At 34.7% G+C, this 14,692-nt stretch overlaps 1 protein-coding gene across 18 annotated transcripts in view; it reads left to right on the top strand.

Moving 5' to 3' along the window:
* Window positions 1-14,692, top strand: part of MCTP1 (multiple C2 and transmembrane domain containing 1) — a 607,542-nt gene that overhangs the window by 379,027 nt on the left and 213,823 nt on the right. For 9 of the 18 annotated variants that reach the window (XM_054556459.2, XM_024247128.3, XM_054556467.2 and 6 more), the window contains 2 exons: window positions 6,378-6,437; window positions 12,402-12,479. The exons of 5 other annotated variants lie outside the window; for them this stretch is intronic. In XM_054556459.2, coding sequence (XP_054412434.1) covers window positions 6,378-6,437; window positions 12,402-12,479 — 138 coding nt within the window. The remainder of the gene's footprint in view (window positions 1-6,377; window positions 6,438-12,401; window positions 12,480-14,692) is intronic. 4 more of the 18 variants (XM_054556462.2, XM_054556458.2, XM_054556470.2 and 1 more) reach the window with 1 other exon arrangement.

Below are 14,692 nucleotides of genomic sequence, written 5' to 3'. Positions count from 1 at the left end.
GTAATCCCAGCTGCTAGGGAGGCTGAGGCAGGAGAATCACTTAAACCCTGGAGGCAGAGGTTGCAGTGAGCAGAGATCATGCCATTTCACTCCAGTCTGGGCAGCAGAGTGAGACTCTGTCTCAAAAAAAAAAAAAAAAAAAAAAGATTCTTCTTTAAAAATTATATTAAATGTATATTTAAATGTAAATATAATTTTAAACATAAATTAAGTAAAAGTATATCACATATTTTTGTTCCACATACAGAAAATTTAAAGTGAATAATAAACATCTCTCCTCTACTGTTTTTATATCTAAAATTCTTGGAGTTTATATTTATTATTAGCAATCCATTTATATATTCGAACGGATGCATTTTTCAAGCTTCCAACTGAAGATACAGAATTCCTATGTGTAACAGCACTCGTTTGAGTACTTGGCAGATTATATTTAGTACAGTGTTAACATAAGCCTTTGGGTTTTAGCCTAAGGGATTTTCAACTTTGAAAAATTTAATGGGGATATTGAATACTAAGTGAAGTAAAATCGGTTAACTCATTTGATTTTTTTTTCTGTGAGAACATACTGAACACCTGCTAATTCATTCAGATTTTTTACTGTGCCCTAAAACATTTGCCATATTCATCCATATTAGTGTTACAAGAGCACAACGTTAAATTCAAAATCGGGGAAAGTTTGACATTTCAATTACTAGCTAGTCCACCTTCTTTCACACACTCTGCTACGTTGAAACTGCTCCCTGAATCTTTTCGTCCAGTAAATTGTGCTTCCTGGGAAACTAAGGGGTAAGGGACTATACTGTGTAGCTTTATAGATTTTACTATGTTACTGTTTTATGAAAATGCATCATTTTCTAAATATTTCAATCTTCTTAAAAATTCTTGTCTGAGTACAGATTTTTCATTTTTTATTTTTGGAAATAGGGTGTAATTTTATTTGCATTACATTTAAATATGGGTATTTCATATATGATATAACTATGTTCAAATTCAAAGGTAAATTTTTCGTAAAAACACAGATCATTTTCTTCTTTGGAATCTTGATTTACAGAATGAGGTCTCCCGCATCTTCATGGCAGGGCTTTGGCATGCAGCCTGTCTTTGAGTGTCAATGGTGAATAGATAATCTAAGAAGTGTAAATTTTGTAGCAAAGACTTAAAGATAGCCAGTGTTGTTAGAAATTCTCTCCAGTATGGAGTTTTTCTTCCTTTACTTGGTTTCTTTCAGAAATGATGTAACTACAGAGGAAGAAAGGCTAAATCAACACGGTTGTTGTTCTTTTAAATACGCCTGTCTCCCCGCTCTACAATGTGAATTAGCTCATGGAATTTCCCATTCCTTAAGCATCTACTCGTCATTTTCATCATCTTGACTTTCTATGATGAAGTTTCTTTACCTGTTTTTGTAACCATACTTCTGCTAATAATAGGCTCTTTCAATGGAAATCTTATTACTTGTGGCACTCACATAATGTGGGGTTGTATTTAACTATTGAAATCAAAAGAAGAATCGCCAGCTTGAGGACAGGGAGATCCTAACTGCTGTTCAGGACTAACTTTTTTTTTTGGAGGGGGGGGCGGGTAATTGTATTACCACTTAGTAATACATAGGAAAAAAAAAATGCACCTAAACTTACCTCTGAAAAACAAGAATGTATAAAATATGCATTATATTCGAATGGCATATAAACAAGTATATAGGTATAAATTCCATAATATTACCTCTTCTAGGGACAGAACCATCCTTTAAAAGACTCATTCTGGTTTTCCACAAGCACACTTTCTATTATGCACATTTTGAATTCTGCCCCACATTCAGCTGTTATAGAATTATGTTATTTTAAGAAGAAAGGGACTGATGTCTCCCTAAACTTGGGCAACAGAAGAAGAATTATCCAGGTCAAAGAGTTACACTTATGTGACGAAATGTGTTTTAGCAGAGAAATGGTAGTGCTTTGGATTATTGCAATATTTTATTCTTTAGAAGAAGCTTATCACTGATAATTTATTCTAAGGTTAAATTATTCATCAAGAAAGTTTCATGAACTCAAAAGAGATGATTTATATGTATTTTGTGAATACATTTTGTGGGGCCAAACCAAAAATGGAAAAATGTAATGAAATAATTGGCTCTATCAAACAATAAGCAGTTATGATTTTACATTACATTGTGTGTGTGTGTGTGTGTGTGTGTGTGTGTGTGTTTTAACCTAAAATAATGAATTTACCAATGGGTAAAGGTGAGATAATAATAAACTTATGTGCTTTCAATAAATTACTTCAATTATATGAGAAATATTATTGTGATGATATAAAAACATACACATTGCAATTCATATTCTCGACAATAACAGTTTAGAATTGTTTTTCTTTCGGAAAAGTTCATCCTTTGAATAATGTAATACAGACTACTGTGATGGTGTCTGATTATCATATCTTCTGTTACTTGACAGCTTATATCTTTTTTTAATAATACATCTTTTTATAAAGATTTTATTATAACCACTTACCATAATTTTAATGAACTATAAAACACTTTATTCATTGAATGAAGCAATTTTTAATAAGACTTTTGGCAAGGAGATTTTTAATTTAAACTAGAGAACACTTTCAACTCTGTAAGTCTGCAGGGCGTCGTAGTTAAACCTGACACCTTGGATGACACATTAAAAATGCATCAGCAAAAACTCTAAGTGCTTTAATTTAACTAACGGTGGAGAAACAGATTAACACATCTTTAAGTATCTCACACAGTCAGCTAGACATGATGAAAAAAAGTCATTATTTAGCAACTATCAAGTTCTTTCCACAAAAAAATTGTATCCTGATAATAAATAGGCAATTTTTTTAAAGCGGCAAAAATGAAAACTCTTGGTCATAGACTTTCTCAACTATGAGTGACCAAAATGGCTTTTCTTGGGTGCCATATTTCTAGTCATTATGCATATGTCTTTGAAAAAAAGTACATGCTTGGTGTTTTTGAAGTAAACATAAAATTATTTTAAAAGATTTTTACTTTGCCATTGTCTGTACTCCCAAATCTGTATTATTTGGAAATGTTATAAAATCAACCTCATAAGCAAGACTTCTGAGATTCCAAAATGCAACAATGAACAAATGGTAAATAGCAGTGAGTATTTCTATTATCAAAGAATATATTTTGACCCCACCTAACCAAAGTCCTGAAATTTGTAGTAAGTTTATTTAAAACAGAGGTATTATAATGTCAGTAGACATTTCATTAGCCCCACAAAATACATGGAGCCATAATTAAATTTTATGTTGAGATGGTTTTTCCTTGCTATTTTGACGATATTTCCCCAAAGGCATAAAATATAATTTTTATGTATTGTAATTCATAGCTACAGGGATTTGCTGTGACAATGGCATTACATTTATTTGAGTGCTCTTGTTGGCTTTTCTAAACGTTGTGGGTTCTTCTGGAGCAGATCTGGATGAATTGGTACAAAGTGAAAGGACAAAATGTAATCTCAATGAGAGGATGGATCCCACAATGCTTGTGTTTCAGGTCTAGGATGTTTATTGTGTGGTCGCTGGGTGGCCTTCACATTGGTGGCATGTGTGAGTCGGCCAGTTTCTTAAGATTCTTCCTGGACTGATTAAAAGGGGAAACTACTATAACTGGGTTCCAGGATAGCAGAACTAAGGGCTGCTGTGCAGATTACATGGCCTTTTAATTTAACAAGATAGATAGATGGAAGGATGAATGAATGGATGAATGGATAGACAAACAGACAGTTAGTTATTAAATTGAGTGGCACTGGGAGGAGATTGTTGGTCTTAAGGGACCCTAAATGTATACAGTGAAACAATTTATAATTTTGTCAGGATCCTGGCTCCAAAGCCCTGGTTAACGTAACAATTGATAAGCTTAGTCAATATCATGAGGCATCTTTATTGTTAGGATGGAAGCATCCAAGAGCCATTGTTTTGATGAACAGTGATTGCAATCTGACCAGGAAAGTTTATATAAATGATTTGTTTGTGTATTTATTTATTTTTTAAGCTCTTAAGTGGCCAAAATAGTATTGATAAAGGAAATTGAGTTCCTATGAAAGCATGCTTTTGTAATCAGGAATACTAGCTGACTTGACTTTTACATTTGAATATCAGGCTTCACAATTTCAAATCAATTTGTGAAGGTTTTGAGTTTGTAATAGTATGTGTTATGTTTAAAGCTCTGTACACATTAAGACTAATTTTAAAATATCACTTTTAATAAAAGCTTGTTGTCTAATCGTTATTCCATCTGTTGAAATAGTCTTTAAAGATTTCTATGATTTATGTAGAAGGCTGAAAAAAATCACATTATATGCATTTGTTAGAAAAAAAATAAACTGTCCTTTAGTTTTATTTCCCTGTGGAAAAAAACATTTCTTTTCTAGGTTTTTTAGTCTAAAATCTGGTTAATATTTAGATTCATAATTAGATTTTTTATCTTTGAGGAGAAATTTTCTTAGTGTGTATTAGATTTTTAGAGGCAAAAATAGAAACAAATAAGATATTCCCAATGCATCTTACTACTCTTATAAATTAGAAATCTTGGTGGAAACAGTTTAACAATTCATCTTTCAGAATAACTTCAATAATTTTGCATTATCAATTGATATTTCTGTTTTTTGTTCTGTCTCCCTTTGCTGGTACTTTATACTTTTAGCAATTTTAAAATGTCACTTTGGCTGGGCGCAGTGGCTGACGCCTGTAATCCCAGCACTTTGGGAGGCCGAGGCGGGCGGATCACGAGGTCAGGAGATCGAGACCATTCTGGCTAACACAGTGAAACCCCGTCTCTACTAAAAAATACAAATAATTAGCCGGGCGTGGTGGCGCACACCTGTAGTCCCAGCTACTTGGGAGGCTGAGGCAGAAGAATGGCGTGAACCCGGGAGGCGGAGCTTGCAGTGAGCCGAGATCGCACCACTGCACTCTAGCCTGGGCAACAGAGCAAGACTCTGTCTCAAAAAAAAAAAAAAAACAGTCACTTTGCCTCATTTAGCCTCTTGTCTTGATGAAGACTGAAGCGTAACTAAATATCTACAATTATGCTTTAAGATAAGTTTTCTCTGGAATTCATGAATAGTTTATGCTATTTTTCTTGTTCTCCGTAATAAAATCACCACTTCTGTTTAGGACTCATTTTGTAATGCCAGGTGCCTTATTATTGTTGTTGTGGTTGTTATTGTTATTATCATTAGACTCTAGTGAAAGGAAGGCTTTGGCTGGTCTGTTGTAAATGGCACAGGGTCCACAAGAAAATTAAATTGTTTCCTCTGAAATAAAGGCCTAAATCTACATGAGAATATGGGTTGTAAAATGAAATATAAATTTTAGCTGATGGATGACAGAAGTAATTAAACATGGCATGAAAAGCACAGCCTGGGGACTTCAATGGATCTAAATGTGGCTAATATTTTTATTTCTCAAATTTTAAAAGAGAAACCAAAGTCCTAAATCTTGATCATTAAAATTCCCACCTCGCCTCCAAAATCTTAATTGCTGGCGCAAAATCATAGAATAATCAAGGAAGTTGCAAAAGTTCTTCCTCTTTATCACAGTGTCAACTATTGATACTTTCACATAACTGTCATCAGTTTCCTGAAACTTTATCGTAACTGACACCTAGAGACAGAATGCAAAGCTTGAACATTTAAGGGAAGACTGTAATTTAGATATTCTATTTAAAAATGGATAGCTATTTTTTTATTTCCCAAAGTTGAATTGGTTTCCTTTATAAAAGTCTGAGGATTAAGTAATAAACTATTCTGCTTGAATCCATTGCATTGCTTTTAGTCCAATAGCCAACTCTCTCAGTATTCATTCCTTTTTAAAATTATTGTCAGGGAACTTCAGTTAACTAAGTCACTTATTATATTTGTTAATTGTATTATAAAATTTGGAATTTTTTGTAAAAATGTAAACCAAAGTTGACTAGGTGCGTGTTTATAAATAAGACTTCTGCAATCATTCTTTAAAAATGCTCTGAAGTTCAATGGTTAACATAGTTGTTTTGTTAAAAGGAATAAATATCTGCTTTACTTTAAAATATTAAAATATGCTTAAGCAGTCTACTTTCTATAATAAACCATCAGACTCTAAAATATATTAATGAATACTTAAGAATAAAAAGGTAAGTGGACTCTTAAAAAATTACAGAAATAATCCTCTCTAAACTTTACTACCACAAAAATTTTAATTTACTCAAGGGAAGAAAACTTACAGTTTCTAAATATCCCAAGTATCTTTAGGTTATATAATTTTTGATTTTTTATTTGCTTTGATTTTATTAGTTTGTATTTACAATACTAATTATTCTCAAAAACATCTCAAAATGTAGCTAAATATTTGTTTGTTTTTAGGAACTTTCAGAAAATGAAGTGGGTGGATCTTATTTCTCTGTGAAGTCTCTCTTTTGGAGGGTAATGTCTAAATCCTTTTTGTTAATATTCTTGATTTTTGGTTTTGGATAGCAATTTTGAATGTTACATGGCAACTAAGAGTTTCACTTTTTAAGATAGGCTTCCAGATAGATGTATTCATTTGCCTTCTTTATTATCTTCTAAGTCATCTAGGTAACTAACTTTTATTCCTACATTTGTAAAAATTAAGAACTTCATAAATTGAACATATTTCTTTGAAGTCATTTTGTGAAACCAAGTTTATTCCAAATTCTGAGAAGCTAGAGTCCCAGGGACTCTCCAGGAATATAACGGTGCCATCTAGAAGGTCCATGAAGGCTTTCTTTCCTCTCTTGTAAAATGAGGTTAGAATTTTCTGCTCCATTTCTGTTTGAGAAAAATATTTACTTCTGTTACAGTGATCTATACTATAACTCTGTCCTAGATGTATACTAATCAGTGCTCTTCTTTGAAAAGAAATCCTATAATTTAGAAAACAGCAACTCTTGATTTAAATAAAGACAAAATGATGATTCACAGATAATTTGTTTTAAATGTCATTGCAATTTAACTTACTCTTTGATGATTAAAGCATAATGACCATCCATTTTTTTCTCTGCTCTAATTCTGCATTATGCACAGCACAGTTTATCACTAATGCACATACTGCTTTACCTTTAAGAATGTTCCTCTTTCTTTGAAAATTCACACTTGGTATATGCTTAATGTAACAATAGAGATTGCAATGAAAATGCTACACTCTTAGGGCTTGGCCATTTTCCATTCTTGACTCTTAAACTTTTCATTATTGAAAACTACCTTTTTTCTTTAGAATTTTAATATTTGTTGTAGTGTTTCTTAAGTAGAATGGCAGGTACCAGATTAAGTCATGTGTTGACCAGTGAGCAAGTATAAGCCACATTTATTCATCCTTACCAGCTCGAATGCACACACACTTTTTTTTTTTGCAGCTTTTTATTGTTGTGAGCTTATTTTAGTAATTATACCCTTTTCATTTCTACTGTATGGCTGCCTTCACTGAAGTTACTCTGTACTTTGCTGAAATAATAATTCCTCTTATATGTTCATGCGTTGTCCAGGAACACACAGGATGAGTGCTTTTAAATTGTTCCATGACTTTAAATGGATAATGGCTTTATCCAAAAATTATTTCACTGGCTGGGCCTGGTGGCTCACGCCTGTAATCCCAGCACTTTGGGAGGCTGAGGCGGGTGGATCACCTGAGGTCAGGAGTTGGAGACCAACCTGACTAACATGGCAAAGTCCCGTCTCTACTAAATACAAAAAATTAGCCAGGCATGGTGGCGCATGCATGTAATCCCAGCTACTCACGAGGCTGAGGCAGGAGAATTGCTTGAACCCAGGAGGAGAAGGTTGTAGTGGGCTGAGGTCACACCATTGCACGCCAGCCTGGGCAACAAGAGCAAAACTCCGTTTCCAAAACAAAAAAAAAAAAAAAAAGGGAATATACATGGCACACTTCTTTGAGAGTAGAATTTGGGGGGTGTTCTGGGTTGAGTTTGTTCTATGTGCAGCAAATGTGCACACTGGTCATTGTGAATGAAGATTTGTCACCAGGACCAACTTCACAATTAATACTTTTTCAAGTGTTTCCCTTTCAAGTGGCTCTCTCAAGATCTTCTTTGCTACTTCCAAGTTTTCCACTTATCAGTACTTTCCATTTGGTTCTGTTCATCCTCAAATATTCTTTAATAACCTTTCTCAGTCTCTTGAACTCTTTGATCCTAGAATAACAAATGTGCAAGTTTAAAAATAAACAAGCTTTCTTGTATCCAAGGTGCGGTGGTAATGTCTTCTCTGGGCCTATGACAATGAAGAGTTGACAAATGAATTGAGTCATATAGGCATAACTTTTAGGGGTCATCTGTTTTACCAATGAGGAAAGTAAGGCCCATCAAACTGATGTCATTGCCTTGAGGGACCCAGATGGCATGATCAGAAGCAATATTTCTCTCTCTCTGAATGCCATACAAATAAATGTTTTGAAGAACTTACAGCAGTAGAGTCCCTCTTTGAGTTTATGATGAATAAAGATACCTTGTATAAATAAAGCTGTTCCTTAGCCTGTTATTTTTAATTGACACCCTTTCAAATTCTTCTTGCATTATTTGACCCTTTTCTTCAGCAGCTGTGTTAGCCACCAATGGATGGATGTGTTTAAGAGCCATGAGATTGCTATGTCTGATGTGCCATTTACAAAATCAGAAAATCAGTGACCAAGTCTACTTTGGTTGAGTATTATCTTCCATAGTCACATTCAAAGGTCACTCTGGTAACTAACCGACCCCACTGCTCTTTACCCAAGCAATATTGTTATTCTGATGAGCTTTTAGAGGAGATGTATATGAAAGGAGGTTACCCAGGGACATTTTCAGATATGCAAAATATCTAAATGGATAAAATCTTGCATGAAGAGTATACATGTGCTTTGTGGGTTAAGCAGCATGTGATTTAAAATAAATTCCTATCAAGATTTATACAGATCAATACATGTGTCCAAGAGATAGCAACTGATTTACACTGAATGAAACTACATCCTAGTAAAAACTTGCTCAGCTGGAATATCAGTGCTACTTGCTGTATCTTAATTTTCCTGGAAGAAAAGACTGTGTACAGGGATAGTCTAATTGTCCGAAAACATAACATTTGTTATTCATCAAAACACTGTCTTAGGATAAAAAATATTAATCAGTGGATCTGACAATTACCATGTTTGTCATGAAAACAATAAAAATTATGTGAATCAGATTAACTAAAAATTGTATTAAAGTCTAACTTCCCACTTAAAGGTGGTAACTTAGTGCAGTGTGTTCAAATATTTAGCATGCTTAAGTTTCTTTTTAGTTATCTCCATTGAGTGGACTTACAGACTCTGATAAAAGAGGTAATTGAACAAACCACCTTACAAGAATATTGCAGTGAATCAAAGAGAAATTTAAATATTTTTTAAGTGGAAAAGTCTGGAACATGCCAAGATACTTCATATAAAAATCAAGAAAAGGGTCACAATGGTCAAAGAAGAGTACATAGAAAAATACAAAGCAATTTAGAAGTTATATCAGAGTACCGCCTTCTGGTCAGGTCAAGCAAAAGTGTGTCTGAAGGAAGACTGAAGGTTAAGGAGAAGAGTTAATGACTTTTTATTAGTTATTATTTATGTATTTATTTATTTATTTTGAGACGGAGTCTCTCTCTGTCACCTGGGCTGGAGTGCAGTGGCACGGTCTTGACTCACTCCAAGCTTCGCCTCCCGGGTTCATGCCATTCTCCTGCCTCAGCCTCCCGAGTAGCTGGGACTACAGGCACCCACCACCAAGCCTGGCTAATTTTTTTGTATTTTTAGTAGAGACAGGGTTTCATGTGTTAGCCAGGATGGTCTCGACCTCCTGACCTCGTGATCTGCCTGCCTCGACCTCCCAAAGTGCTGGGATTACAGGCGTGAGCCACCGTGCCCCGCCGAGTTATTGGCTTTTTAAAACAAGAATGGAATCCTGTGCTGAAGAACTTACATGCTAAACAACTCAACCGTAGGTAACATCCACCCAAGATGAGTTCAGGAATTATCTCCATTTTTAAGTATGATGTTATTTATACTCAAAAATAGGTGTAACTTTTAATTAACAGTCTCAAAAAAAAAAAAACAGGTCTCTGTAAAGCAGGCCCAAGACTATTATTCCTTTCCCATATTATTGCTAGAAATTTGTATATTATTTCAGCAAGCCAAAAAGATTACAATATATGTGATGATTTTCTATTTGTATGTATTTTCGAACAAACATAGTAAAAGCTTTAAAATTTTGTTGGACCACGATTAAAGTTAGAGAGGATAGTTAAAACATCTTAAGTAAACATAAAGAACTTCCTGGCACCATAAATTGTATCAAGAAGCAATGGAAATACAAAAGAAAGTTTGAGGATTAAAAACCGGCAGAATTTCGCTAAGGATTATGGTGCCAGTAAATCATCTTCTAAGAAAAAAAAAGGATCAAAGCTTTATTATAAGATGAGACACTTCAGACTGGGCTGGACAAAGCACCGGGAGGGTTTTCTGTAAAAGCAATCCTACTTTGAGAGGATGGATGGATGGCAGAACAAATGCACTTGTTGGACTTCATCATCCAGGTGCAATTCACTGGAATAAACTCAGCAGGAAAAGCAAAAGATAGAACAGGCCTTTGCCTGGGGTTGAGCTAATTGCTCCACACTCGTCTTTGCAGCACAAAACAGTCATTCTAGGCTGTCATTATCTCTCCTTTGTAGTGTCTCGGGGATCATTTGATTAAATAAAAGCACCTGCACCCTGGGCTGAAAATAGAAGAAAGAGCTGATTCCACACATGGCTTCTTGTAAACACATAAGCAATGTCTTTCACTCCTCGTTTCAGTGTCTGGGTCTCATTTGGAAGGATTAGGTTGTACACAGGTAATAAAATCCAGGATAACAAAAGCCAAGGATTATTTGTACCTATCAGGGAAGGGGATTGGTTTAACTGTGTTCCCTTCGTCTCATATTAAGTCTAAATCAATTTTTTTATTTTGATCTATTTTTAAATCATAACGAGAAAAATAAAATATCTCATTTTTAGTGATCCACCTTTTCAAGGAATGGAATTATTAAACTTTTTTAACTAAAACTGGAATATAAAAAAGGTTCCAATTTATATGCTAGATTCTATGACTTCACCACCTTACTAGTAGACATTCAACTATAATTTATTATAGAGTAAAGTGAATAACATATGCTAGGGTTATTACCACCCGCCTACTCTTACTTCCTCTAATACCTCGATTAGCCTTTCTCGATAATCTATAACCAAGGATACATTTCACCTAAGTGACAGGCAAAGTATTTTGAAAACTCCTGTACCAATTAATTTCTTTTGTTGTACCATGAATTTCTTAGTCTCTGTCAAAAAAAGAGAAATATAGGTGGGTGGGGGGTGGAAATCATTGATGAGGTCTCAGCAACTCTAGATTCAAATCTCAGCCTTGCCAATCTCTAGTCATTTGGCTTTGAGTGGGGTACTTATCTTCTCTATGCCTCAGTTTATTTACCTTAAAATAAGATACCTGTCATGAAAAACACTGGAGTGTGAAAACAGCAGCATGTAATAGCTGAACAATAAATATTCCTTTCTTTCTGTGTGATTTAACCCACCTTTCCGACTGCCCTAATCCAGTCTTCTCTGTTGATGTTATTAAGGCTGATGACTCTAATCTCATCATAATACTATTGTTAAGAAACTTTCTTTAACTGCTCCAGAAGACCTCTAATATAAACTTTCAGTCCCACCATGATAATTTCCCCCCAGGAGTTCCTGTTCAGCTATATCTTTCTTAATCCATCTCTTGCTACTCTTGGTCTTGGTGGTGAAGGGATCTTTGGGTTACTTTTCCATAGCAAAGGCAGAAAAGGGAGGTGTCATGTGGGACAAAATTTCCCTATTAGTTTAGAGATACTTCTTTAATCATTGCAAAAGATTTACATGTGGGATGCAAGGTTAATATGATCTTAGTTTTTGCCTATTCATATCACATTTATTTTTCTGAAAGCTTATCACTATTCTGACATTTTGAAGCAGCAGACTTGGAAACAATTATTCTTTCCATGATTTCTCGTACTATAGTTATTTTCTCTGATGCACCTATTAACAAAAACCTGAAATCACTTAATTAGGCTCTATTACCATATAATCTCTGGGCTTCATTTCCTTGACCACTGCAGCATCATTCTACTAAAGAAAATAGTGGCTGGAAATTTAGAGTTGCATTGACATTTACTTTCATTGTGCTATAAGACATTTTCTGACAGTGACTTGAGAAGCAAATACAAATTTTCTCAAATAATGTTTTCTGAAGAGTAATTCAAACTGCTGATCAAAATGAGGGGTTGAGAATGGTACAAAGCTTCCCCGTACAGCTCTGATCATTCATTTCCATCCAGACGTGTGGCAGGCCAGCTCTTCCTGTCCTGGGCTTCTGCAGAGCAGAGCTTCAGAATCCTTATTGCAAAAATGTACAAGTAAGTTCAACCATTCAGTTCATTTATTTTTTTCTGAGCTTGCATGAGCTGGGATTTCTGAGAGCCAACTTACCGTACTGAAAACCCATTCCCTATACTAACCTATTTTGTACATATGAAAAGGAATTGTAATCTTAATTTTTTTTCAAGGAATAATATAACTAACACTTTCTTTACATTGCCAGCTCATTTGTTCTAAACTCTAACTAAAGATACATGTTATGGACTAATTGCTTCAGACTTTGAAATCTGTATTGTTACCTGGTGTCTTGATATTCTTTATTAATTATGAACTTGGATGAATATTCCTAATGAAAGTGGATCTAAAACTTTGGATGTATGAGAATCACATGGGGCACATACTGAAATACAGACACGGCTCTACTCCGTAAGAACTGAATCACACATCTCAGAGAATCACGCAATTTCAGTAAATTGACTGCTAGAATTTGAGAACAACTACCTTACAAGTTCAAAGATTATTCCTTCCTTTTAAGGGCTTTGGTTTTGTTCCTTGCTTTGAAGAACAAGGTTGGTTTTTTTCTTTTTATTCTTCCTGCCTTTTTTCTTGTCCTCCTCAAGAAGAGTTCTAATTCAACAAGGACCTAGTTGAGAGCATTACCTTAGGAAACTAAGTACCAGCTGCAATATGCAAATTTTATTGAGTGATATCTTGGCTTTGTTTAATACTCCTTGCCCTTTAGGTGCTCAATAAGTGATTTTGGTGGACTATCAACACTTCAATAAATATGTGTTATTTAGATATATTTATGAGAAAAAAATAATAAAGGAAGAAAAGAAGCACAGCTTTTCATAATTATTCAGTAGGGTCCTACTTCTCTTTTTAAATACTCCAAATATCTAGACCAATATGCTTCCCTAATCAGTAAATTTAGAAGCAGGACTAAAAAAGGACTTTAAATAGCATAAATAATATTCACGTTAATGTCTACAATTGTATTAATAGTTATTAGAACATAGAGAAGCCAGTGCACTTGCACCACATAACTTTCAAAGCAAGGATTCTCACACTTGAGTGTGTATCAGAATCACCTGGCGGGCTGGTTAAACCAGAATGCCTGGCTCCTCTCCCAGAGTTTCTGATGCTGTTAGTCTGGATGGGGTCAGAGGATTTGAGTTTCTAAAAAGTTCCCAGGTGACATCAATGCCACTGGTCTGTGGACCACATATTTGAGAGATTTGCTATACAGAGGAAGGAAACTTTTTAAACAGAGCAGCAAGTGACTCAGGAGTTACCTTGGAGAGCATCAGAATTTCATAGTTTGCAAAGTTTCTTTTTGCCGTGGTATTCTGCCCATCCCCACCCCTTCAATGAGCTCCCCAGAACTTTGATTTTGAAAATAAGTAAAAGTAATAAATGACTATCTTGAGCAAGCTAAATCTTCATTGTTTATGGAGTGTACTTTTTTCTGTAGGCCCCTGAACACACAACCTCCCTCCACCCGTAGATACACACAGAAAAGTGTTGTTAGTCCACTTGGGGCCCTGAAGTACAGTCTTGAAAAATCAAACATAAGAAAACTGAGTCCCAGAGAGGGAGAAACATGCCCAAGCATATAGCCAGAAATTGCTAGGAAGATGTGAGTGAACATTTATGTTACATGCTTATCTTTTCTGCTATTGGTAGCCTATGTTTTTATCTTTTACCTTTACCTGTAATTTTCTTTCAAGTCTCACTTCTTCACGCATAAATATTTAATAGTTTCATGACTATGCAGTTGCTCAATTAAATCTACAGTTGGATTATGGAGTTTCTTTGTAGAGAAGTACCATTTTGAACAAAAATTATTGAAGAAGAAAACATCACTTAAAAAATATCTGATTAGAATATCTTTGAAACTTTTTATATTTCTTCTTCTTAGCCTTATGCACAGGTCCCCATAATTACCACACCCATTAGCCCTGTTTTTATGAAGAAAAGTTCTCCTTCTTCCTCCCACTTAGCTCCACAAGTTGTTTTGGAAATGTTCTTCTGGGTTATAGAAAAGCATTTCACAGCAACTAATGGCAGTAGGTAAAGTCTCTATTATGCTCATTTTATTTCTGTGAAAGCATAAAGGACCCCATGGAAAATGGAATCTTTTCTCCTCCTGTGAGCTTTACATGAAAACATGAACTTGACTTACAGAGTGAAAATGGCTTTTCTACCCCTCACTCTGTAAGCCAAGTTCATGTTCTCATGTTAAAAACAA

Source organism: Pongo abelii, chromosome 4 (genome assembly GCF_028885655.2).
Source record: "Pongo abelii isolate AG06213 chromosome 4, NHGRI_mPonAbe1-v2.0_pri, whole genome shotgun sequence".
Classification (NCBI taxonomy): Eukaryota; Metazoa; Chordata; class Mammalia; order Primates; family Hominidae; genus Pongo; species Pongo abelii.
Note: the sequence above shows the minus strand (reverse complement) of the source record. Positions and strands in the feature narration are given on the sequence as shown.